General features: G+C 38.3%; 1 protein-coding gene across 1 annotated transcript in view; it reads left to right on the top strand.

Moving 5' to 3' along the window:
- ANK3 (ankyrin 3) overlaps positions 1–25538 on the top strand; it is a 713581-nt gene that overhangs the window by 610093 nt on the left and 77950 nt on the right. The window contains exons 24-26 of the mRNA XM_064269618.1: positions 2148–2271; positions 7683–7785; positions 22713–22819. Of these exons, the coding sequence (XP_064125688.1) occupies positions 2148–2271; positions 7683–7785; positions 22713–22819 (334 nt within the window). The remainder of the gene's footprint in view (positions 1–2147; positions 2272–7682; positions 7786–22712; positions 22820–25538) is intronic.

Raw genomic sequence — 25538 nt, 5'->3', positions numbered from 1 at the left:
GTTCAAATTCTTGATGAAAAGCAGCGATCATTATTAGTTCGGGGAATCGCTACTGCTTCCTCAGTGCTACAGTTTCACAACTGCTGCTCAAGGGCAGGACCTCCCTCTTTTTTTTTTTTTTTTTTTCCCCTCCTTCCACCTGACAGGCACCATAAATAACTGAGGCTCCCGGTGTTCCCAGCTGAGAACAAAGTTGAAAGTTTGCCTGAAATTCCCAGCCGGGCCACGTCTTTATTTTCTTTTCCCAAGGTTTTTTCTGTACCTGGCTTGGCTGTTTCTTCATTCATATTTTAGAAGAGTCGCCTCCTAATTAAATACAGCACCTCGCTTGCTCGCTCGCTCTGGAGATTTCAGGCTGTCTCGGTTACCCGGTTAGGCACCGAGCGCTGGTATCAAATTACCGAAAGTCTACACCGGAGCGGTCGTCATATTTACATACAAATAACTCGAGGGCTTACATTTATGTCACTATTCGGTCCTGCTAGAGGTTTGCCAGAGGAGTTTTTGATCCAATCAGGAGGAGCTTTAAAAGGATGTCTGCGGAGTGATCAAAAAGGATCTTAATCTCAAGTGTTGCCAGATTCTGTCCCCCCCCCCTTTTTTTTTTTTTTTTTGCTTTTTGTCTGAAATTTTGAAAATCTTCAAATTCTGAAGAGTGGAAAAGATGTGTAATTCCTCAGTTGCCTACAAGGAGATCAAGATGCTGAGAACTCGGCGGAGGTGGTGAGGAGAGTGAATAGAACCCCGGGAATCGGTTTGCTTGGGCTGGTTTGGAGATTGATTTTAAATCACTGCGTAAGGAATTCCTGGAAACATCAGGAAAACGTTTGATCAGCCCAGCCTGCTGGAAATGGCTTTAGCACAGAGTAAGAGCTTTCTTTACATCGTTCTTGGTGTGTGCTCTGTTTGTATCAGATGTAGTGAATCTGCAAATAGCCCAGCTGCACATCGTTACTTAAAATAAGCTCTTGGTACTGGTGGCAGTTGAAAGTTAATCTGTTTAGTTTTTACATTTGCAAAAACAGTAGTTGACCGTGTATTTTTAGACTTGATTGGTAGTTTAAAAGCCGAGCTCTTGTGGTTTCCTGAGTTTAAATGAGTGGAGATAGTAAAGGGTACTGAATGAAGGAATTGGAAAATATAGCTCGAGTCCATGAATCATTTACCTTTGAGAAAACACAACATACACACTTTTGAAATCTCTCTGGGGCAGCCAGACATGTCCAGAAAGAGAGAGAGAGTCATAAAAAGGAGTTGTTTGCCTGTGCTCAGGGAAGAAACTTTTTCCACAGCCTGCACTACTTTTTGAGAAGGATGGGAAATGTCCAGAGGGCAAAAAGACAATTGAAAAACCTGCTCTGTCACTCTTGGAATGTGGTTTTTCCATAAGAGGTCACGTTAGGAGTTTGTGGCTAGTAAAAGTAATTTATGTCATTAACTCTTTGTATTGGTAGTTAAAGGGCAATCTCTGCTGCCCTGCTTTTGAACTACAGAAGCCCCAGTTCCATCTCTGTGGAAGTCAGAATTGCTTTCTAAGGACCTTGGCAAGCCCTGGGACCACTGAGCAAAGTTTTTTAACTTAATAGGTTTAGAAACAGTTCAGAATTGGTCTGTTCTAAGGCTCCCAAACGGAGCAGTTACAGTTTGGATAAATTAACTTGCTACTTTAGTACATAAGCCCCAGAGTAAATCTTGAATGTGAAGAAACGGTTAAAAAAACAAAGTGTGATCCGCGCTCCCCCCCCCCCCATGTAATTTCGAACACAGGAGAGAGGTGGCCCTTACTTTGCAATCAGCGTCCATTCAAACAGTCTGCCCTCATCATGGTCAGGCTAGAGGTGAGGGGAACTCTTGCTGACTTGAAAAATCCACCTTTCTCATCAGCCTGGGCTCCAGGGGAGGGAGGATGATTTAGAATTGGTAATTAGCACCAGGAGCTGTTGACACTCCTTAAATTTGTACCTGAAATTTTGTACTAACCTCTGTTTAAGCATTTTCCTTCAAAGCATCAGTTATAAAAATTATGCGGGGCTAGAGGAAGGTGAATATGACAATGGCTTTGCTGATGGCCATAGGAGCTGTTTTCCCCACAGCTGACACACAATCAAAAGGGAAGCTTCTGATCTGCTTGTTTTGTACATCTGCAGGTGAAGATGCAATGACAGGGGACACAGACAAGTATCTGGGGCCACAGGACCTTAAGGAGCTGGGTGATGACTCCCTGCCCGCAGAGGGCTACATGGGCTTCAGCCTTGGAGCCCGTTCGGCCAGGTACTTCATGCTATTATCACTGTTTCTCATAGTGAATTTAAAACCACCATGATGTATCATAAACCAAAGTCATTGTCATCTTGCACGCAGGCCCCAAATGTGCTCTTTGGATGAGGATGTAAAGTTGGTGAAACGTTCTCCACTCAAACATACATGCTCCGCTATTTTCTTTTCGTGGTTTTAAGTCTTCAATTTTATGTGTTGGGCATACTGTTTTGTGCTTTTCTTCTACGATGCAGTCATGCTTTGAGCATAGTAACCAAAGAGCTCACTGACAAAACTGGGAGAACCAACCTGGGACAAATGTTTTCAAAATAACTTTTTGCTCTATATTGAAAGAAAATCCTATTTGCTAGGGAGTAAGAAATGTATCTATTGATCGCCCACTATTCTCTCTTCATTGCTGAAAGAGTGATTGCTGACTGAGGATTAAAACAGAGCATTCTTGAAAGAAAACATGTACTGTTTTCTAACATGGTCTGCCAACTATTTGAGTATCTCTTCTGAAACTATTCCATCGCTTTGTTTGTAAGGTGACAGACACGTTAGTAGTGTTAACAGTGACTTAGAAACATAATCGCAGATAGAAATGGTGGCAAATTCAACCCATAAAACTGAAGCTTTAAGTTTTTGTAGGTGGAAAACCTTGGCTCACATTTATATTGCACTGGTTGAAAGAAATAGGATTTTATCCAGCATTTGGGGACTTCTTTTCCCTGTTGTGAATTAACAGCATGTTTGCTGACGGTCACGTTATTTTAAAGCTAATAATTAAACCATCTAAGCTAGAGCCCTGGGGACATTTTCCTATAGTTTAAGGATCTGTTGTAAAAAGTTTCATTGTCTAATAGTTAATGGCACTTCCCACAAAGTAAACCTGGGAGTTTGTTCTCAGTGTCACTGGCCTGACCAGTTTAGATACTGATTTCTCTTCAAGTTAGTCCCTTTTTTTTTTTTGGATAGAATTTTGAACCTTAGGTAACTTAATAGAATTGTTATTTTATAAATACATTGGTAAAAGGCCTTAAAATCTTATGGCAGCAGGTGCCATTAGTAAGGGGAAAATAGTGTTTTAATAATAAGTAATATTTTAGATTATCTCAGATAGTAACAAGTTACAACTGAGAATTTGCCAGATCTTAAATATCTGGAGGGAAGATTCTGTTTAGAAGTTTAACGGCTTTTATTATCCAATAACTAGCTGCCTTCCCTTCCTCTGACAATATATGAGGCACCATCTTGTGAATCAATTATGTGTGTATAGAAAATTGTAGTCGTGGACATCCAGTGAGATATAAAACCAGAATATTCTCTCTTATGGTTAATTTTTTAAGACAATTCTAAGCCTTTCACACTAGTCATTTTGATTGCACTATTATTATTTGTTGCTATTATGTGTAACTCATTTTTTTTTTTTTTTACCTTGGCAACTCATGTTATGCTCAGAGACAATTTTTAAAAATCTGTAAAACTGATAGATTCTTTAAAGCACATTGTTAGACTATTAACAAAATATTCTGAGTGTAACATTTAAAAAGGAATACATTAAATGTGTAATTCATTCAATCATGACTTTTTTTTCTTTTTTCTCTGTCTGATTTTTTTGCTTTCTATTTCTCCTCTTTCTAAAAATACTATAAAATAGTCCCAAGGTCAGGTAAGAAGACATGACACTCTTACAGTGTTTCTCTCCCTTTCCTGCTCATTTGCTCATTTTTCTTTTCTTCAGCATTGTGCTGTGATGTGCTGTGATGTGCTTTTTTTTTTTTCTGCTCAGCTTTAGAAAATGGGTTTTGTGATTGTGAGAAAATTAGCAAGTAACTACTATGATAAGAAATGTTACTTACACAAAATTGACTGAATACTTGAGGAATTTCTTTGCTTAACAAATTTTGTAGAGTGCATGAAGTAACTGAGAAATTTCACTGGGTTTAAAGAAAAAGTCTTGTTTTGCAGGCTGTTTGCTGGTTGCCATTTTATTTCAGTTGTGCTAGATACATGTGTACCTTAGTATAACTTTAGAATTCTGAGGCATGTGTTTTTCTAACACATCTGTATTTAACACTCAGGGTATACCGATGGCTACAAATAATATAGTTGAGCTTAGTTTAAAAGATTTTAATGCTTTCCAGAACCCCATGCAAACAATCTCTAATTTTAGTAGCTGAAAGTACTTCAACATATTAAGGATTCAGAGTGAAGCTTGATGAATCTGCTGGGCTCCATCTATCTGAGGTAGATTGCTCTGGACCATTCATTAGGAGTAGGAACTTCAGACATGACGTAAAACAAAGACAGCCCTTTTCATTGGTAGCTTTCAATCGTGGGCTCTGTAGTTATTATATATGTTAAAAGAGGAAGGGACGTTTGAATACCCACTGCCGTCGAGTCGATTCCGACTCATAGCAACCCTGCAGGACAGAGTAGAACTGCCTGATAGAGTTTCCAAGGAGTGCCTGGCGGATTCGAACTGCAGACCTCTTTGTTAGCAGCCATAGCACTTAACCACTACACTGCCAGGGTTTCCACTGCCCAGTCCTGTACCATCCCTATGATCGGTTGTGAATCAGACCGTTGTGATTCTTAGATATATTCAAAAATCGAAATTAAAATTTATGTGTATGTATCTTTTAATTTTAAGTGTTTGTCCATCCCATAAAAAAATACCTTAAAACCGTCTCACATGCCACCAGTGTTTACATGTTACGCTCCGGGAACCATAACTTAGAGGAATTAATGTCAAATGCAGAGAGTGGAGCTTTCTAGTGTTTCTCAAATCATGTCACTGGGGCGAGATGGAGCCTTGCTATGAGTAGTTAGATGCTGCACTGTCTAATACCATAGCCACTAGCGACACATGCCTATTTAAATAAAATAAAATGAAAAGTTTGCTTCCTCAGTCACACTAGCCACATTCCAAGGGCTCAGTATCCACATGTGGCCAGTGGCCTCTCTATTGGCCAGCAGAGATACAGAACATTTGCATCAGGGTGGAAAGTTCTATTGGACAATGTTGAGTTAGAAAGTAGAGAATTCCTGCTTTCAGGAAGCTTACATTGTATTTGGGGAAGTTAAGGGGCTAGAAACAGAAAGATATATTTGTAACTGAAATGGGGGGGAGTTATTAAGATAAGTGACTGGAGCACAGAAGGCACGAGTGTGCATGGTCAGAGTCACGTGGCTGAGTTAGGTTTGTCCCTCCATGCAGGGATAATGCTTACTGTTTTGCTTCTAAATCCCCAGTTTCTAACATTGTACTTGGCTCATAATAAACCCACTGCCATGGAGTCGATTCAGACTCATAGTGACCCTGTAGAGTTTCCAAGGCTATAAATCTCTAGGGAAACAGACTGCTGCATCTTTCTCAGGCAGAGCCACTGGTAGTTTCGAACCGCTGACCTTTCAGTTAGTAATCAAGCGCTTTAACCACTGCACCACCAGGACTCCCTTGCTCAAATAGTCACTCCATAAATAACTTGCTGTGTATATTACAAATGACTGTATAGCGCTGGTTACTGTTTTTTTTTTTTTTTTTTGAATCAGAGATTCCTCTGAGCTTTTGAGGAAAGCTAAGTCAGGAATCCCGTAAGAATATACATTTGCATACCCATAGCTGTCAAGTAGATTCCTACTCATTGCGACCCTGTAGGACAGAGTAGACTGCCTCCAGGGTTTGAACTGCCAACCTTTTGGTTAGCAGCCAGTCTCTTAACCACAGCACCACCAGGGCTCCCCTATTTGCATGGACACCTAAAAGAATGCCTATAATTTAAGGAGCCTCTGCATCTTGATATAAGAATACCCTGCTTCAGGCTAATCTTGTGTATCGCACATAGTGGGGGAAAGACATAGTTTTGTGCAGAGCAGGAAATAATTCCTTATTTACCTCTTTTTTGCTCTTTTCCCTATGAAGCACACACAAGGCAAGGCCAAGGTCTGCCTGATTAAACCAGTAAAGATACAACAAGCCAGTTTTATTTATTTTTTTAACTTCTATTGTGCTTTAAGTGACAGTTTACAAATCAAGTCAGTCTCTCATACAAAAATTTATATACACCTTGCTATATACTCCTAGTTGCTCTCCCCCTGATGAGACAACACACTCTCTCCACCCTGTATTTCCATATCCATTCAGATAGCTTCTGTCCCCCTCTGCCTTCTCATCTCCCCTCCAGACAGGAGCAGCTCACATAGTCTCATGTGTCTACTTGATCCAAGAAGCTCACTCCTCAGCAGTATCATTTTCTGTCTTATAGTCCAGTCCAATCCCTGTCTGAAGCGTTGGCTTCAGGAATGGTTCCTGTCTTGGGCTAACAGAAGGTCTGGGGACAATGACCTCCGGGGTCCTCCTAGCCTCAGTCAGACCATTAAGCCTGGTCTTTTTACGAGAATTTGAGGTTTGCATCTCACTGCTCTCCTACACAATAAGCCACTTTTAGATAATTTATTGCTTTTTTTTTAAAAAAAAAAAACCTGTTGCTGTTGATTCCTACTCATAGTGACCCTATAGGACGGGATAGAACTACCCCATAGAGTTTCCAAGGAGTGCCTTTTCAATTCAGACTGCCAACCTTTTCGACCCTTTTCTTAACCACTACAGTACCAGGGTTTCCATTGCTTATATAGTCATCGGTTTTTAGTTTAGAGGTCGGTGTAATGAGTGGTGTTGCAGAGTACCAGGTGACCCACACTGTAGGAAGTTCAAGGAATATATGGAGGGTTTGAGAGACGCTAGAAAGGAGGACAGTAGACGAGAGAGAGAGAGAAAAAAAGAATAGCAAATAATTTCCTGCAGGAAAGGCAAAATAATCATGCATGGAATTTGAATTTTATCCTTGAGGCCAGGAAGATGTGAAGAGGATGATATAAGTTGTATTCATAACACTACTTCTTTCTTCATGTTTTCAATTAGTAGTGAGTATAAACCATATAAATGCATATGTTAAAGCTATATCTGTTTCCCAAAGACTTATAAATAGATCCATTTAAAGCAGGAATACTTCCCTTCAAAGTATAAGCCGGGTACATGTGGATCAGAGAGGAGAGTCTGACATAAGGTCTTACCCTAAGAAAATCTGTGTCAATTTATCTAGAATCACCTGGTTCTTCTCAACTGTCATGTTGGTTCAGCTGTCATAGTGAAACATCCAAAATGTTTCATACATTTCATCTCGTCACAGATTTAATACCAAATTGGCCGGATTTCAAACAAAACCTGATAATGAGGTTATCTAAGCTCAAGAGATTTCCTCAAATATAAAGGATTTTGTTTTTGACAATGCCTTTTCAAGAACAACTTTTGTTGATATTTTAGCCATCCTTGCCTGGTCTTAAAGTTGCATGCATTAATTTTCTTTTATTCATTTCATCGTCATCTACCATTGTTGAATGGTTAACTGTAAATACAACAGCCTCCGCTCCTTCAGTTCGGATAGGTCTTACACTTTGAACAGAAGCTCCTATGCTCGGGACAGCATGATGATTGAAGAACTCCTTGTGCCATCCAAAGAGCAGGTAGGCAATCTTCTTAAAATGTTCTTTGTTAAACTTTTATTTGTATAACTGAATAAACTCAACGTCTGGAGACAGAGACTATATTTTGGCACGCTTGGTTTTGCGTTTATAAATCTTTTGGTGTTAGCCAGTCAAAAAGTAGATCATTTGTACCATAGCAGAAATGTCCTTCTCTTCTGCAGGTGAGTCCCTAAAATTCTGCAGAGAGGAACTAAAAAAGTTCTAGGAAAGGCATAAATACTTTTCTTATCACTGGGTCAAATCTGTTATAATTTTTTTTAGGAAGAGATAATCAGTGATAGCTAAAGTTGATAACATTATTCACCTGAATGTTTTATTTTCCAAACAAACAATATATGCATGTTGGAATTTGCTAAAATTGTTTTTAGCAAGTAATTAAAGATTAGGTTGGTTGTGTGTTTGATCCCTTACATTCAAAGTGATGGGCATTCGCAAGACAAGTGGTATTTTGCTTTCTACTAGCATCTCAGCTACATTCATTTGGTGTTTGTGTGGTTTTTTTTTTCCTTCTAACAGTTGTGGTTGAATAGATACTGGGTTAATATAAGAAGTCTTAGTAGCATATTCTGCTGCATATAGACCCAGGGTGGTTCATTTTTCTAGATAATAAAATACCTGGTTTTAAATATTTACAGTAGTGACTTGATGATGGCTAAAATTGTTTGGACCATAAATCTAATTTTGAAGGTGGCTTATAATATTCGAACAATGTGAATAATTAATGAAGCCATACTGAACTTACTGTACAATGAAATGGTAAACTGGAGCGGATAAATAAGTGGTAGTCACTTATAGCCAAGTTAGAGGTTTAGCAATGGGCAGTCAGACCTTTGAGACTCCCACATGTCTGGAGATGCTGGCTTCCAGATGTACAGATGTGCATTGTACTTCACAAGGTCCTACAATAAACATTTTGTTATCTTATATTCTTAGAGTATTCTTAGCAAGCAGGTCTCCTAGAGTTTAATGCTGTAATTACGCAATGTTTGGACAAACAAAAACCTCTTGTAAAATGATTATAGGTGTGGTAGTATGTCATGGGTTTAAGTGGGTGATAGTGGTGTTAGATGCCATCAAGTTGGTTCTAATTCATAGCAACCCTGTAGGACAGACTAGAACTGCCCATATGGTTTCCAAGGAGTGGCTGGTGGATTTGAACTGCTGACCGTTTGGTTAGCAGCCAGGCTCTTAACCATTGTGGCTCCAGGGCCTTTAAGTGGGTGTTAGCAACAGAAAAAGCACTTGTCTCAAGTAATGAAGCTCAGCCTTTGGGTGTGAGGTATTACCTGGTTGAGATTTACTGAAGAACCCTTTGCTCAGTTGGCTGTGGTCATTATCCTAGTAATCTAGTAATCCAGCTCTCTCATATTCTCAAATGAAATGAAATGTTAGTGGATATATTGATAATATTTATAAGCATAGAAATTCCTGTACTTTATGCCCTGAAAACAGCCCACAAAACTTGGGTATCAAGTGACAATTTGCTCTTATAGAAAACATATGCTTAATTCTATAATGGAATAGAAAACCCCTGATGAATCTAATTATAGTTTATATTTCTGAATATATATTTGTTCTGGGGCAAGGGCCTGAAATTGGAACTAGCATCACCACCATTATCACCACCACAGCTACTCTACCTTCCAATTTTTGCATCTCAACCTTGAAATAAAATGTAAATGTTTGCAGTGCTACAAGGCTGCAGACAGGCTTTTGAGGTTTCTCACACCATTACCTTTTAGCTGCTGCCAAGACCCGCTTACTCAGGCACTAAGGATTTATGAGAGGAATAAACAACAAATGGAACTTTTGAGGGGAAAGTGATGCCCTTTTAGTTAGTGCTAGGTTTCTAGGTTTATTGCTCTTTCAATTTCAAAGCACCTCTGTGGATGTCTCAAATAATTCTGTTGACCGTTCAGGGAAAAAGAGAGAGAAGGACATCTTGAAAAACTTTTATCAATACATCTTAAGTTGATAACTACGGAGGCAGGAAGGAACTTTCTTTAATGACCACGGAGTATCCCATGGACTGTCAGAAATTCCTTGTGGAGCTAGCGTGTTTAAAGTTCACATAACATTACACATGGCCACGCAAATCCATGAGAAATTCACCAGGGAGTTAAGAAACATATAAGTGACATTTTGAAAATTTGAGACTTGAAAACATACATATAAAAAACATTTTAAGCACAGTTGGAACCAACCTGCTGCCGTCCAGTCAATTCCGACTCATAGTGACCCTGTAGGGCAGAGTAAAACTGCCCCATAGAGTTTTCAAGGAGTGACTCGTGGCTTTAAACTGCCGACCTTTTGGTTAGCAGCTGTAGCTCTTAACCACTATGCCACCAAGGACAATTGGGGCCATTTGAAAATGTCCTGGATAATACTATTAGGAAATGATTAATTTTCTTAGCAGTAATAATAGCATTGAAGCCATTCAGGAGAATATCTCTTTTTTTTTTTTTTTTTTAAGGATATGTATGCTGAAATTTTTAGAGATAAAGGAATCAAAGTTAAGCAATTCATTTTCAAATGATTCAGCAAAAAAAAAAGTGTTCATGTGTGCATGGGTGGAGCAAGAAAGGACAAAAGGCAAACGTTAATAGTTGAATCTAGGTGGAAGGTATATGGGTATTACTTATACAGTTCTTTCAGCTTTGTTGTTTGCACAAACATCTTCAAAATAAAAGCTTGGAGGAAAGAGAAAAAGAAATTCTGATGGGTCTATTAGGGTTTTTAGTTCCTAGTGTCTCATTCACAGAGAAGAAGGGAAAAGGAGGCCGTCAGATATAGGAGCCTAGTTACACTGAGCAAGACTAATGAGAAGCACTTACTTCAGAATTACATGAAACACCTTGTTTATTTGATCTCTGTGTAACTCTAAACATTTCAAAATGGAGTTTCTTTTGAATCTTAGTAATCTTTTTTTTTTTCTACCTGAAAGCCTGAAAAAAAGTCTTGCATAGTTGGGATTCTTTACTGTCAGATTTTAAACTACATATCCTGTCACTACCCAGTTAAAGTTGCTTTGACAAATAAAGGTGGAAAATGAATATTTGTTAGGCCCTTTAAAAAAAATTTTTTTTTTTTAATTGACTTTCTGGCGCTTGTAGGTTTCCTTTTTTCAATAAGCATAGACCTCACCCCATACAAAGCACATTTGTCTCTTGATTATCCTGGTGCTGATTAGTCAGTTTGCACATTAACCACAGTTAAAGTATAGTTGAGACCCAGGATGATTAGCTCCGGTAGTTCCCACCTTCCTGGAAACCTGTGTTGGGCCAGTGTGGACGCCAGGGGTGGGGTGTGGAGAGGTAAACCCATCCCACTTGCCTGCTGGCCCTTAATCAGGACTAATCTGTATACCACTTATATCACCCCTGAATAGTCGAAGAGTGGACTGTTTTTACTGTGATATTGGGTTTTCCATGAACTCTATTATTTTACCTTCCCATTCACCTGTTAATCAAGAGTCACCTGTCAATATACTTTTGAAAATGTGTCTGTAAATAGAATCAGTGTTTGTCAGAAGATCTCATTATTTAACTCCGATTCTCGACCTGACTGCTCTTGAGAGTCATCTGGAACGGTGTTAAGAGACCATCGTTTAGGTCCTGATTCAATGGGCCTGGGGTGGTGGCTGGGCATGGAAGTTTTAAATGCACCCAGGGTTGAGAGTCAACTGGTTTGTAGTGAGGGTTCTTTAACGGGGGAGGTATACCAGAACCACCTGTGGCTCCTTTAAAAACAAGACGCCTATGGAATCTCATCCTTCATGCCTGAGTTCCTGGGTGTATGTGCTTTCTAACATACTGCAGGTCATTCTGGGATGCACCTCTGGTTAGAAACCCCTGATTTAAAGCAATTCTGACTGGAACCCTTTTACATGTTGGTAAGCCAGCATTTAATGTATTCGTTTTATATATTTGTGTTTATCAGGTTGTTGTAGAAGACATTCCTTTCCAAATAAGAGTTAATAAATACAGAACAGGGATAACTCTAAACAAAAGCCTGGTGGTCTGGGATGAGTGTAACAACAGAATGGTTCTTTCATTTCTTCTTAGATAATTACTGAAAGTAACAGTCTGGTATGGCTTAGGTCATGACTGTATGATACAGATAGACTAGTCCCCATTACATAAATGGAATACTAGGCATTAGATGCCTTAAGCATCAGGAGATAAAAGGTGATGATGCTTGGGGTGGTGGTGGAGGCAACTAGTATCTGAGCTCCTGCTATGTGACAGGCACCATTCTAAGGGTTTTACAAATATTAACTCATTTACATTTCACAATAGTCATATGAGATAAAGCTTATACCACATTAAAAAGATAATCTTAGGCACAGAGAGCTTAAGTAATTTACTCCAAGGGACACAGCTGTTAAGTGTCAGAGTCAGTACTGGATCCTGGATCCAGGTTCACCGTTTCTAACACCAGCACCATACGTTGCGATGTCTGGTGTGAAAAAGATGCCAGTCCAGGGACCTTACTCTGTCCTCCAGGACTTTATACTCTTTAGCATTGACAATATGGGTGTGATACCATCATCTTGATCCATTTTGTAGCATGAAAGATTGTATTTATACACAAGTGTCTTCATTATGCATATTCCTAGCAGTACTTATTTTTCTCACTTAATGTGTTTTAAAAGGAACTAGCTTAACATACTCAATAAGAAGCTAGGAAAATTATGAGGGGCTAAAAACTATGGCATATAAGGCATCATTAAAAGAATGGAAATATTTGACCTACAGATTGATACCCAGAGCCCTGGTGGTGCAGTGGTTAAGAGCTTGGCTGCTATCCAAAAGGTTGGTAGTTCAAATCCACCAGCTGCACCTGTAAGGTCACTATGAGTAGTAATCAATTCAACAGCAATGGGTATTGGTTTTATAGGTTGATATGGGTTAGAAGGCATGATACCTGTAAACCCAAACCATTGCCTTTGAGTTTATTTTGATTCGTAGTGACCCTATAGGACAGAGTAGAACTGTCCCATAGGGTTTCCAAGGAGCGGCGGATGCATTCAAACTGCCAACCTTTTGGTTAACAGCTGAGCTCTTAACTACTGTGCCACCAGGGCTCCGAGAGCATGATGGAAGTCTCCAAATATTTGGTGGGCTGATCAGTTCATTACATTTGCTTTGAATTACTAGAAGTAGCTGTAAGAACAGTGGGTGTCTCCTATAGGTAGAAAAATTTAATTGAGTGTAATTTAATACAATTTCCAATAGAGTTATTCAAAGACGGGAGAAGAACAGAAATCACTTAGTGGACATGTGTTGTTTTGGCCTGCATACATCCATTCCCCTTTCCTTAGTTGGCAGCGCTAGAACCTGATGGTCATACCCCCAACCCCACCCATTTCTCAGTCAATGTAGTTTTGAAGGGGCTGAAATCCTTCTTTTTCTCTAAGGATGGGACCCAAGCCTGGGTAATCAGAGAATATCTTCTCCTGGATTACAGTGATTTTAACGTGAAAAGTGAAATCTAAGCCAGTCTAATAACACTCACATTTGAGACTTGGTCTAGCCTTTTGGGAAAGACAGACTCCATTGGGGTTATTAAGCTATAAAGATGGGATAAGCTCGAAACTGCTGGGGGTTACCTTCCTTGAAAGTAAACCAGCATCTCTGGGAGAATCCAGGCTGAAGAGAAAGGATTCTTGGCATCATTTGAGCACTTGCATCCAGCCATGCCTGAGCACTTTTCCTCTGTATAAGCCAGTAATTGATCTCAGTATTACCCATCCACCCCTACCCCCCATCACCATGGGTGGGGCTGTCTTAAGCCAGCTTTATTTGGGTTCTGTTGTCACTAATATGTTTGCTGTTGGTAGTGGTCAAACCTGGCGTGAGCAACCACATATCAAGAACAACATAGACTTCTAACATCTTAAAGTGCCATTCAACCTTGAGATTCTGTTCTTTTATGCTTTCTCTCTAGAAATATAATTTTAACAAAACAACAGGAAAATAGAAGCTGTGACTTCAGGGAATAGCTATAAACTTGGGTGTTTCCAAGCAGAAATGTTTAGAAAGGAGTCCCTTGCTGATGGATCACTGTGGAATGAATTCACTGTGTGTTTCTTTTCAGTTCTGTTAAATTAGGGGCAAAGAGAAATAAGACAGTACTCCTCTTTGCTCCCTCCATCTGGTCAGATTGCTTTCCTTTTGCAGACTTTCCCTTGCATACCAGATTTGCCCACGTGTTTATACCCAAGAGGATGAATATCAGGATTTGAAGGGGTTGACCAAAGTGTCGTCTGAACAGTTGTGTGGGCTGTTTGAATTTTGACTGTGGACAAAATTCTGTATTTTATATCTGAGGCCTCTTTAGAGCCCCAGCAGCTGTCACATCTTCCACCCCGTAAGGCTTCCCATTTATCTCACAATCTACTCTTCCAGTTCCTTTGATCGGACTTGGTTTTTGTGACTCTAAGAATGATATCGTGTATATTTAGTCCGATACTGTGCTATGTACTACTTGATATATTTGCTGATGGTGTGCACATTGAAGGAGTCGTGGTGGCGCAATGGTTAGGCACTAGGCTGCTAGCCAAAAAGTCATCAGTTTGAACCCACTGGCCGCTCCTGGGGAGAAAGATGTGGCAGTCTGCTTCTATAAAGATTACAGCCTTGGAGACCCTATAGGGCAGTTCTGCTGTATCCTATAGGGTCAACACGAATTGGAATCAACTCAACAGCCATGGGTTTGGTTTTGAGATGTGTGCGCCTGTGAACAAGTTGGAGCTTCTTCAGGAGAAACCATGTTTATTTTTTGAAGACCTGGGCAATTTTCAGTTATCTCAGTAATAGAAAAAGAGACAAATACCTAATCTAAAAAGAAGACTGTGCTAATACTCAGCTTTTCCTCCTCTCTCAACTCTCTTCGTCTCCCTACCTCTCACAAGCAGATGAACCGTCCTGTTTCTTTCCTTCAAGCTAGTTTCTAAGGGAAATTCAGAAATGTGTATGGTGGCCCAAGGTAGCCAGCCTGGGACTAAAGATGTGCTAGAGATAGTCCCCCGGAAGAGAAGCACCTTTGACTGGTGACATTTAATATGATGCTTTCTCTCTTCAAAGTGCTTTGCCAGCATTACTCAGGTGATCCATTCAACACCTCTCACAGATTGGTCTGCAAGATTACAGATTTTGTTTTTCATCCAGAAAGGTTGGTATTGCAAGTTGCTTAAGGTAGTACAGTTGGTTTAGCTGTCTTGAGCTGGAGGTTGCCTTCTGAGCAATCGTTCAGTCCTCAGCAAAGCTCAGCTCCCCCACTGACCGTGATTCACCTTCTTTTATTGAAGTTTGTAGATAAGTTATCTTGAAATCAGTCAGATTAGGAAATTGCAAATAAACATGCTTCATTATGGTTTATATTCTAGTCTCAAATAAAATAAGTCTTAAGGGTAATAATAGTTGACTTCATGAAAAGAAATAATTTAGAGAAAAAAAAAAGACTTGCTTTCTCTGTTATAGGAAGCCTTAATTTTTATTTCGCTGCTTGAATCAGGTTTTCTCTTATGGAATCCGTTTCTTCAAAAAGTGTTTTCAACCCTGGTGCTGGAGTTCAAACTGATGTATGGTTTTGCTCAGTGGCACTCAGTTCACAATAATTGTAATATTCAGTGCAGTACCTGCCACAACATTTTCTTTTAAACAAGTCATCTCATTTCATGGTTTCAGCCACCTTATGGAATAGGCATTATCATTACCACTTTACAGACAAGGGTATTGGTGTTGACTTGCCCAAGGCCAAACAGCTGTGAGGTGGTAAAGCTGAGAAGGGTTGGGTCTAATGGATGCTTGAACCCATTCTTCTACTAACCATGAGGCTGTACTACCACTTGCATAAGCAAAGTATGGCAGATCTTAGTAAAGTGTGAAAGCCATGGAAAGAGTTTGTAATTAGATGAGTATTTGTCAGCAGATAAAACTCTTCACTTATTGTTTCCTAATCCAATGAGGTCTTCTGGCTTCGCCCTCTAGTCTGAGAAGGCACGTGTTGTCCTGAAAAGCTACATAGAGGGATGCAACATTATCTAAATTTAAGAAATACACGATCTCCAATTATAAAGAATCTGGGAGTGTTAGGATTTATACTATCCCTGTTTTTGTTTGCATAATAATTTAGAGTTCAAATGAATTTCCCATTACTTAGGACATTGCATTCTCACAGTGAACTGGGGCAGATAGTATTATCAACCCATTACCCTAATGCAGAAGTGGAGGTTCAGTGAGGTTTTTGATGTATCACTCACTGGGCTATGTAGTGATGCAGCATAACTCAAACCCAAGTCACCTTATTCTTTGTCCAGGGCTACTGATACTCACATAGGTTCCCTCTGCTTTGGCATTGTCTGATTTGTGGCCACAAGGCGAAGGTATCCTGAGCAAGCCTTTGCTTTCCTGAGCTCCCAGACTGGTTACATCATCCGGCTATTACTTAACTAAATCATATTTACAACTTTCCAGATGAGATGTACTGGATTTTGCATATGGCCTGTTATTGTAAGGCCTACCGGGCATTGTTAACATTAGCGTGTCAGAGCCACCTGTTAATTTGCGGGACTACCTTTTGCAGGCCCCCAGCAGAACTGACATCCAAGGAGCCTGTAGATTCATTCCTGGATCTTAATGGTGTCACAGCCTAGAGAATTGCCTAATATTGGGGTGACTCTTGCACCCAGTCTGTTTTCTTCCACGCCTGGACATTTATTCTCAGACCTGTGCATTTGGGTGTGTCCTCTTCTCTAAGGCCAGTGTGTACTTGTTCTCCTCTTTCACCTGATAAATAGGACTAGTGAGAAACTATTTTTGGAAAGTATTAAGCTTTTAGAGACAGTGATATCATCATTAGTCAGACTTTGGACTCTACTGAATAATATGCATTTTGATTTTAGTAGTATCCTTGATGTCACTTCCAAGATGAAAAATAGTTTTCTACTAAAGCCAACAAGTTCTGGGTGTTGACTTTGTGCTGCCCAAAGAGAACTGTGGACCTCTCTTTGATTAGAGAAAATTACATTCCCCCATAAATTTTTAAAGTCACTCTAAACTTTGGTTTCCTCATATGTACAGCGGGTACAATACTTACTTCCCAGGGCTAATCACTTATGAGGATTTGAAGAACAAATGACTATAAAGGCCTAGGATTGTCCTTGACATTGAGAAGAAGCACAGTAAATTCTGGTACTGCTGTTAACAAAGCAACTTAAACATTTTTGAGTCAACAAATAAGACCTACACATTTTTGAAATGTATTCATGTACCTGACTGGGCTCTGTTGATTTTGATTTAAGCATGACATAAGCAAGTGTACGTAACTGTAAAGGCCCAGTTCTGGGACTGGAATATTTTTATATGTTTTTGCCATTTTCCCTGAAGACCATCAGATTTTCACAAATGATAATATAAAAATATATATATATATATAAAGTCCTATGAAAAATATAGAAGGCTTTACACATGGAAGGAGACATTATAATTCCATGACATCATTGGCATTAATGCCAGATTTTTACATTCATTTTCATTTAGTGCCCATATCAGCCATATCCCCAAATTGAAAATGAGGAGACTGAGACTAGGAAAAGTTGAGAAACGTGCTCGGGATCACAAAACCAGCAAATGATGTTGGAACATCTCTGCAGGTGCTTTAAATAAGATAAGAAAAACTCAAAGCCAAAATCTCTCCTTCATGCCTGGTGGAAACCAAGTTGAAGGATGATTTAGTGTCTGAGGCAAGTGGGCTTGCTAACTAACCCCCCAAATTCAGTGGCTGGTAGTGCTGGCAAGGGGCAGGCATACCTCTCTTGGAGAGTAGGCCCTGGGGAGAAGAGGAGGATGCCTGCAGCTATCACCAAGCTCAAGCCCAAAAGAGCTAAGCCTGGATCTGAGCAGAGACTTCCTAACTACCTTTCCCAAATCTACCAATCAGATAAATCACTCCACATTCACAGGACCAAAGTGAATATATAAGGGGGGAGGGAGAGACCCACAGTTACACAATTGAGTGCCTTTCCAAGAAGGAAAGCTCAGGAGTGAGGGAGAAGTGTTCTTCATTAACAAGTGGAAAAGAGAACTTCCAAACCCAAGTCTGGGACAGTTTTTGACGAGGCTTTTCCAACAAACCCTGAGAACACACCTCCTTACTCTAGGAAACGTAAGCACCAGCTCAAGTCCATCTTGTAACCATCATTATATGCGGTGTTCTGTTTATCATTTTAAATGTCTTACGTGCTCAGTAACAAAATGGAGATAAAGCTTTTCATTGGTGCTGTGGTGCCATGTCCAATCACATGTTTGGCATTTTGAAATTTATGTTGCTTACTAAAATAAGTAGATGTTCAAATTTCACATTTCAATGATCAGTTGTAAGTAAATCTTAGTCTGTAGAAATAACTATTTGGAGACAGGTAGCTCAGAAATGAAGCTACCAATTTAGTCTCTGTAAAACAATACGTCCAAGGTAACTGCTTTATTTTGTATTTAGACTGATGCATTGTAGACAAGCATTTTGTTTGCCTGTGTTCAGGTTATTAAAATTTAGTTAGGTCTGTCCATAAACCTGAGCAAACCTCAATGGCTGAAAAATCCTCATGAATAAGAATTATTATGGCACCTAAAAACACATGTTTAAGTGTTACTGTTTAGGATAAATTTGGGATTATATTGCCCATGGTTTTGACGGAGTATGACAGTTATTCATTTATATTATGACAAAGCTTCAATGGGCAGCAAAGAATTGCAAAAGTAAAGGGAGTAAAGAAAGGACTCAAAGGGCCATGGACTCCCAGTGTGCTGGCACACTCCTGCTTCCATAAATATTACATGATGGCGGTGATACCTTTTTTGTGTGATATAATTCATTGTTTCAATAATGAATGTCACCCATACATGTTTCTAAGAGTACTAAAGGTAAATAATTTACTGTAATTACCAAAGAGGAGTGACACTATTTAATAGAACTTTTTTTTTTTTTTTTTTTAAGAGCGCCTTGTGAAAATAACCTCAGGGCCCCAAATGTAGGAAATGTAGTTTATCCAAAAATAAATCAATAAATAAGGAAGGAAAGGAAGGAGGGAGGGAAGGTGAAAAAGCACTACCCACTTTACATTAAATATTTTGCTCTACTTCTGAAGGTTGGATGGTTGGGGTCTCCAGTGGCCAGTATATGTAATTGGTAGATGAGGCCAGACTAACACCTCATCTTTGGTAAACCAGTATAGAATTTGTGAACTTTCTGAAGCAGTTTATTGCTATTTTGTGGTTACAACCTCGGTTCTATGAACTCTTATTAACACCATGACTTGTATACCTATCAAATAAATGTTTCCTCTCTTATCAAATGTGGAGAAATCTGTTCTTTATTAATTTTTGCATTTTCCTCATATGTAAGTGGTAGTTACTTGCATGTGAGTGCTCTACAAATTCTCTTTAAATCTGATTTCAAGTCTTTTCTTTTTTTAAATCTTTATAATTCAGAGTAAGGTTTTAAATTTAGGTTTTATTTTTGTCGAAGTCATACATGTACATGAAAAGTCATATAGTTCCACAAGACATTCTTGTAAACAGATTCTCCATTTATACCTTCAGCTCTCAATTATTTTTTCTCCAGAGGCAACTGCTGAAAACACTTTCCGGTAACTCTTTTAGTTTATACTTCCATATCTCGAAATAATACGTATATATTGCTGCTTTTTGGGTTCTTACCCTCATTTCAGGCATCACTGACTCCCTACAATGGAAGATAAAGCTTTCATTTTTTCATACTTTCTCTCATGCATGCATGGTAGGAGAGAAGTGTGAAGAAATAAAAGCCTCATCTTCCATCTTGTTCTCTGCCTTTTATATTCCCATGTCTGTGTGTTACAGATATAAGGCCATATCATGATTGTTTTTTTCTTTTGGTACAATTTTTTTTCTTTAGGGTTTTTCTTTCCATTTGCTTGGTGTTCTCTATACGTGTCACTAATCCAACCCATAAACTGTTAGCAGTTATATAAATCTCTCAATATTAGGCATTTTATCAATTTCATCTACTACTCCCCTAGATCTTTCTCATTGTCAAGTTCCCTGCAAGCCCACTGCTCAGATATCCTCCTGGGTCTTCCATTATCATTACGCTAAAGATTCCCTTTGTTCTTTCGTGTCTTCCTTTATCTTGGTATGGTCCTTCATTTTGGAGGAGTATGTTTTCCAATAGTTTCCTTAGAGAGTGCATGAGAAATAGCCCTTTTTTTAGATTTTATATATGTGAAGATATCTTAATTCAATTTTCACACTCTTTTTGTTTGTTTGGCTAGTTATAGAATTCTGGGTTGAAAATCATTTCTTCTTAGAACACTGAAGGGATTGCTTCATTGCCTTTAACTTCAGTTTTTGCTGTTGAAAAGACTAATGGAGCCTTTTTCTATATTTATAGGATCTGTCTGTCTTTGCCTCTAACTTCTGAAATTTCACAGTGGTGCACCATAAAAACCAGTAAATTCGGACCCGTGGCAGCCCCACGTGTGTCAAGAGTGGAACAGTGCTGCCTAGCATTTTCAAGGTCTTGATTTTTTGAAAGTAGATCACCAGGCCTTTTTTCTGAGATGCCTCTGGGTGGACCCGAACCACCAGCCCTTCGGTTAGCAACTGAGTGATTGACTGTTTGCATTACCCAGGGACTCTGATGATGTACTATAAAAGCCCACTACTGTCAAGTCAGTTCCAACTCATAGCAACCGTGTGGGAGAGAGTAGAACTCCCCCACAGGGTTCCTAAGGCTGTAATCTTTATGGAAGGAGACTGCCACATCTTTCACCCACGGAGCAGCTGGTGGGTGCAAACCCCAACCTTTCAGTTAGCAACTGAGCACTTAACCACTGTGCCACTAGGATGCTTTGTTGTAATGTAGTGGAGTCTACATCCATCCATGGTTCTGGCTGCTCAGTGGGTCCTATCACTCTGGAAACCCGGGTCTTCAGCTCTGGGAAAATACCTTAAATTATTGCTTTGATTTAGTCTCTTTTTTACTATTTTATTTTCTAGAACCATTTTTTTGTCGTGATAGTGGGGATTTGACCACTTTTTCCTGAACTGGTTTTTTGCTTTCTTATATTTTCTCTCCTACTTTGAATTTTTTCCCCCTAATTTCTAGGACATTTCACTGGGAAATGCCAATGGTCAGGTAAGACTTCCCAGACACAACTCTCCCAATTTTCTATCTAGAAGTTACTTCCCTAGCCATCTGTGTTCTGGGAGACCAGCAGGAGAAGGAGGCTGCGGTCTGAACATTCAGTCTTCACATTTTCACTTAATCCCCATTTTCATTATTGAGTCTCTACCTTCAACGGTGCTATTCCTCTATCCCGTGGTACTTTTTAACTCCCCTCTGAGAAAAAATCTCTACTTTTCTGCCAGGGTTTGGGAAGCATTGTTTGGTTAGTGATAGTTAATGAGGGGATTATGGAAGTCAGATAAGTTTTTAAACAGATTTGCAACTGACTCTTCTTTTTTTCTAGTGATGTCTCTTTTTTTACTGTCTTTGTGTGTGTATTTTTAAATACTTGACTGTCATTTTTCCAGGGGTTGCAGTAGGGACCAGATACTTAGCAGAACAAAAATTGAGACTGATTTTTCTTTTATCTGCGGGATAATAACTTTCATCAGATTCGAAGCATTCTCAGCTGTATCTCTTCAAATACAGCTTGTGCCTCACTTCTCTTTCTTTTGTATTTCTGGGAGTCCAGTTACACATGTGTTAAACCTTTCACTGGGTTCCTCATGTCTCATTCTGTTTTATTTCCCATTCCTTTTTTTTTTTTTTTTTTTTAATCCGTGCTTCGTTTTGTATGTTTTCCATTGACCTGTTCCGGTTTACTATCCGTGTTTTCTATTGTGGCTATTCCAGAACTGACATTGTATTTGCGGAAACCCTGGTGGTGTAGTGGTTAAGTGCTACAGCTGCGAACCCAGAGGTTGGCAGTTAAATCCGCCAGGCGCTCCTTGGAAACTCTGTGGGGCAGTTCTACTCTGTCCTATCGGGTCGCTATGAGTCAGAATTGACTGGATGGCAGTGGGTGGGACATTGTATTTAAAACTAGACAAATGCTCGTTTGATTCTTCTTTTTGTATATTCTAGTGGTTTGCTGAATTCCCCACCTTTAAATCTATTTTCTCTTTTTACCCCCTATTTTCTTAAACACATACTAATCACAGTTATATCACAATTATTATAAGGTTATTGTTAGTTTACTTCAATATCTAGATGAATTGGAGTCTGTTTATGATGTCTGGGTTATTTTTTCCCCCTGTGGTCTGGCTATGCTTGGCAATTTTTGATTGGATGCTTGATAATAGTGTATTAAAAAGTTATAGACACACCCAATAATGATACTTTTCTCCAGGGAGCATTTCCGTTTTCTCTCTGTTAGGCATGTAGACTGGTGGCTGATCATTTTAATCCAATGAAAGTTTTGTTGAAATGAGGCTGGTTTTGTAGCCCTCTGGTTTGTCCCTGGCTCTCCAGTGTTCTTATTTGTAATCCTGGGATAATCTTCATGTCCCTTCTCCCTTAAAGAATTTTACAACAGTTGTAGGATTAATTTGGAGGTGTGTTGAAGTGCTTTAAATCATGGTTGAAAATTACTTCTGTGATACTCCTTTTGCAGTGCAAATTACCCTGGGTGCTTTCTTAAAAGCTTGAGATAATACAACCTATCATTTGACTTTATTTTTTAAACATTTTTGGTACTCAAATTTCAATATAAACGTTCATAGAGAAGGATTTAAAAATTAAATATTTTGAATATTAGGGTATCTGGACTTGTAGAGACATACAGGTGTATTTTGTAGGTGCAGAAAAATCAGTGTCTTATGCACGTTGTTGATTTAAGATACTGTTTTATTTTTCAGCATCTAACATTCACAAGAGAATTTGATTCAGATTCTCTTAGACATTACAGCTGGGCTGCAGACACCTTGGACAATGTCAATCTTGTCTCAAGCCCTGTTCATTCTGGGTAAGTAACCAAAATGTCACTTTTATCCTACTATCATTGCATTTATTATTTATAGTTATAAATTCATATTGACAAGCTTCATATGTTTGAAATATTGATCTTCTAAAGGATTTCATTAGTGAGTATATGTGACATGTATTTGTAAATGATTAGTAATTTTTAAAGCAAATCTGCATATCTGCTTTTGTTGATAAAAGCAGTGTGTTAGAAAGGAAATGAATTAAATTATTCATTGCAGTGAAATTTCCTAGCTATTGGTACTTCTTCTAAGTTTAAAGTTTTCCTTTTCAATTAAAAAATAATAATAATAATTTCTCTTTCTACTGAATTGAAGCTTTGTTTCTGGGCATCTGCTTTTCCTTTCTAATAAAAAATTAAGTATTTCCGTTAATTTAACCTTACCGTTTGATAGCTTTGATACTTTGCTTCTAATAACAGAATCTCATTTAAATGTTTAATTAAATAAGCAGTGGGCTCTGTTGTCCTCATTTTTTTAAATATGATATTGACCTTTGATTTTCAAGTTATTTGTATTATATAATTTTCTTTTAAAAAGAAAATACAAATTTGAAGTCTTCAGATCAACAGTTGATACCTTCTGCCTTCTTGAAATAAAATAATTAAATTGTATGAAAGAACAACTAGGAAAAAAAGAAAAAATGGACTTAAAAAAAAGATACAACTGTACATATACCAAAATTGCTGTAGTAAATATCACATCAGACTCCCTCAGCTGAATTGGTAAATCAGTGTATTTTAGACACTGGATTCTTCACCCGTAGATAATTCAAACTTGGGCTATCTGATAGCCATACAGAAGGAATAGGAATCTATTAAAATGAATAAAAATCCCCAAAATGTTAATGGTTTTTGAAATTTACATTTAGACCATAAATTAATTATGATCCAGGACAAGGATGGATTAATTTGGAATTAAATAAATTAATAATTAACATTTTAATGTGTCCTTTTTTTAATATATATTTTATAAAGTATTTTCTGATGCTTCTAATAAAATATATTGTAATAGCTAACATATACCTAGTGCTGTCTGTGTAACCAGCATCGTGCTAAATCTTTTACATGTATTTTTTTTATTTACTCTTTATTTGAACCTTAAAATGGAACTAACCAAATATTACTCATTATCCCCATTTTACAGGTGTGATATCTGAGGCACAGGGGAGTGCTGCAGGTTATTTAAAGTAACATTACAAAATTGGGCCTTCTGATACCACATTTTAAAGACAAATCAACACAGTGTCATTCAAATGGACATAATTTACAAGTACTCTGTACATATGAAAGAAAAGTATTACAGTTTAATTTAGTAAGTGGAAAAGTTGGGGAAATATAAACCCACTGACCCACTGCCGTCGAGTCAGTTCCGATGGGGAAATATAGGTTAATAAAATAAAATGAACTTTCCTAAACATAGGAGACAATAAAGTATTAGAATATGCAGATTAGCTTCTCTTCCTTTGAACTTCATCGACAACAATAGACATGTGCAGAAAAGCAGAATTAATGGCAGCTAGCTTGGGCTTATTTGAAAAGGAAAATACAGACTTGGCCTAAGTTAGGCAACATTTCACTAAAGCCAGGTCTGTGGAGTAGTTTATATAGCCATTTGAGGCAAAATATTTTTCCAGGTTATACTACAAATGCCAGATAACTTGGTTTCATTTTCTGATGGTTTTTATTTTTCCTTTGCTTATCATTGACATTTTCTGTTGCTTGCTTCTAATTATCTTACATTAATTTTTCCCATTTGCTTTCTAAATTATTTTGCAGCTATTCTTCTCCACTTCCTCAGTATGATTCAAGGTGATAACTGTGTCCTTTATGTGAACAATCTTTTTTGCATTTTTAATTTATGTGACTTTTTCCCACAGTTAAATTGTGTCAGTGTCTGTAGTGTATCAGCATTTGTTACCCTGCTGTTCCTAAAACTAGAAACATTTGTGTGTTAGTTTTAGGATCATTTGTAGATTTCATACTATAGTTTAACTGTAATTATTAAGATACAATTTAATCATCACCTTTTAATTTATTTCTGTAAGTTATGATGCATGAAATTTTATTTTGCACAGAGTGTGTAAAAGAAATCACAGTATTTCATAACGTTATTGAATAATAGGACCCAACGTCCTGCTTAACATACATCTACTCCCACCTTGCCTCGGTCTGTTGGCACTGTAAAGTTAAAAAGCTTGAAACCATTAATGATGGTTAAAGAACACCAATTATGCGGTGCGTGGTCTGCAGAACACAGAAATTCTTTGAATTTGACATTAAAATCATCTTAGCCGTACTTTTGTGTCCATTGGGTTCCGATATTGTTTATAGCCGGAATATTTTTATATTGCCACTGGTAATCATCTTACACTACCTTCAGACTGCTCAGCAACAAGCTGTATTACTTTTTAGTATCTAGCATGACCTACATGATTTTTAAACACACTTAGCAAAATCATTTTCATTCATTGATCTATTCAAGAAACATTTATTGGGTGCTAAAAAACTGTGTATGGCCAGTGTAGGCTGAGCAGTGAACAAGATAAACCTTATCTGAATTACTGTCTATGTTGTTGGGAGTCAGCTGTTGCCGAGCAGAGCCAGCATTACCCTCTCTCTTGATGGAAACACTCCAGTGTTAATTTGTACTAGTATAACTGAATTTTCAAACCCAGACTTTGAATCGTTTTTAATACATTCT

This window comes from Loxodonta africana, chromosome 16 (genome assembly GCF_030014295.1).
Source record: "Loxodonta africana isolate mLoxAfr1 chromosome 16, mLoxAfr1.hap2, whole genome shotgun sequence".
NCBI classification, from domain to species: Eukaryota; Metazoa; Chordata; class Mammalia; order Proboscidea; family Elephantidae; genus Loxodonta; species Loxodonta africana.
Note: the sequence above shows the minus strand (reverse complement) of the source record. Positions and strands in the feature narration are given on the sequence as shown.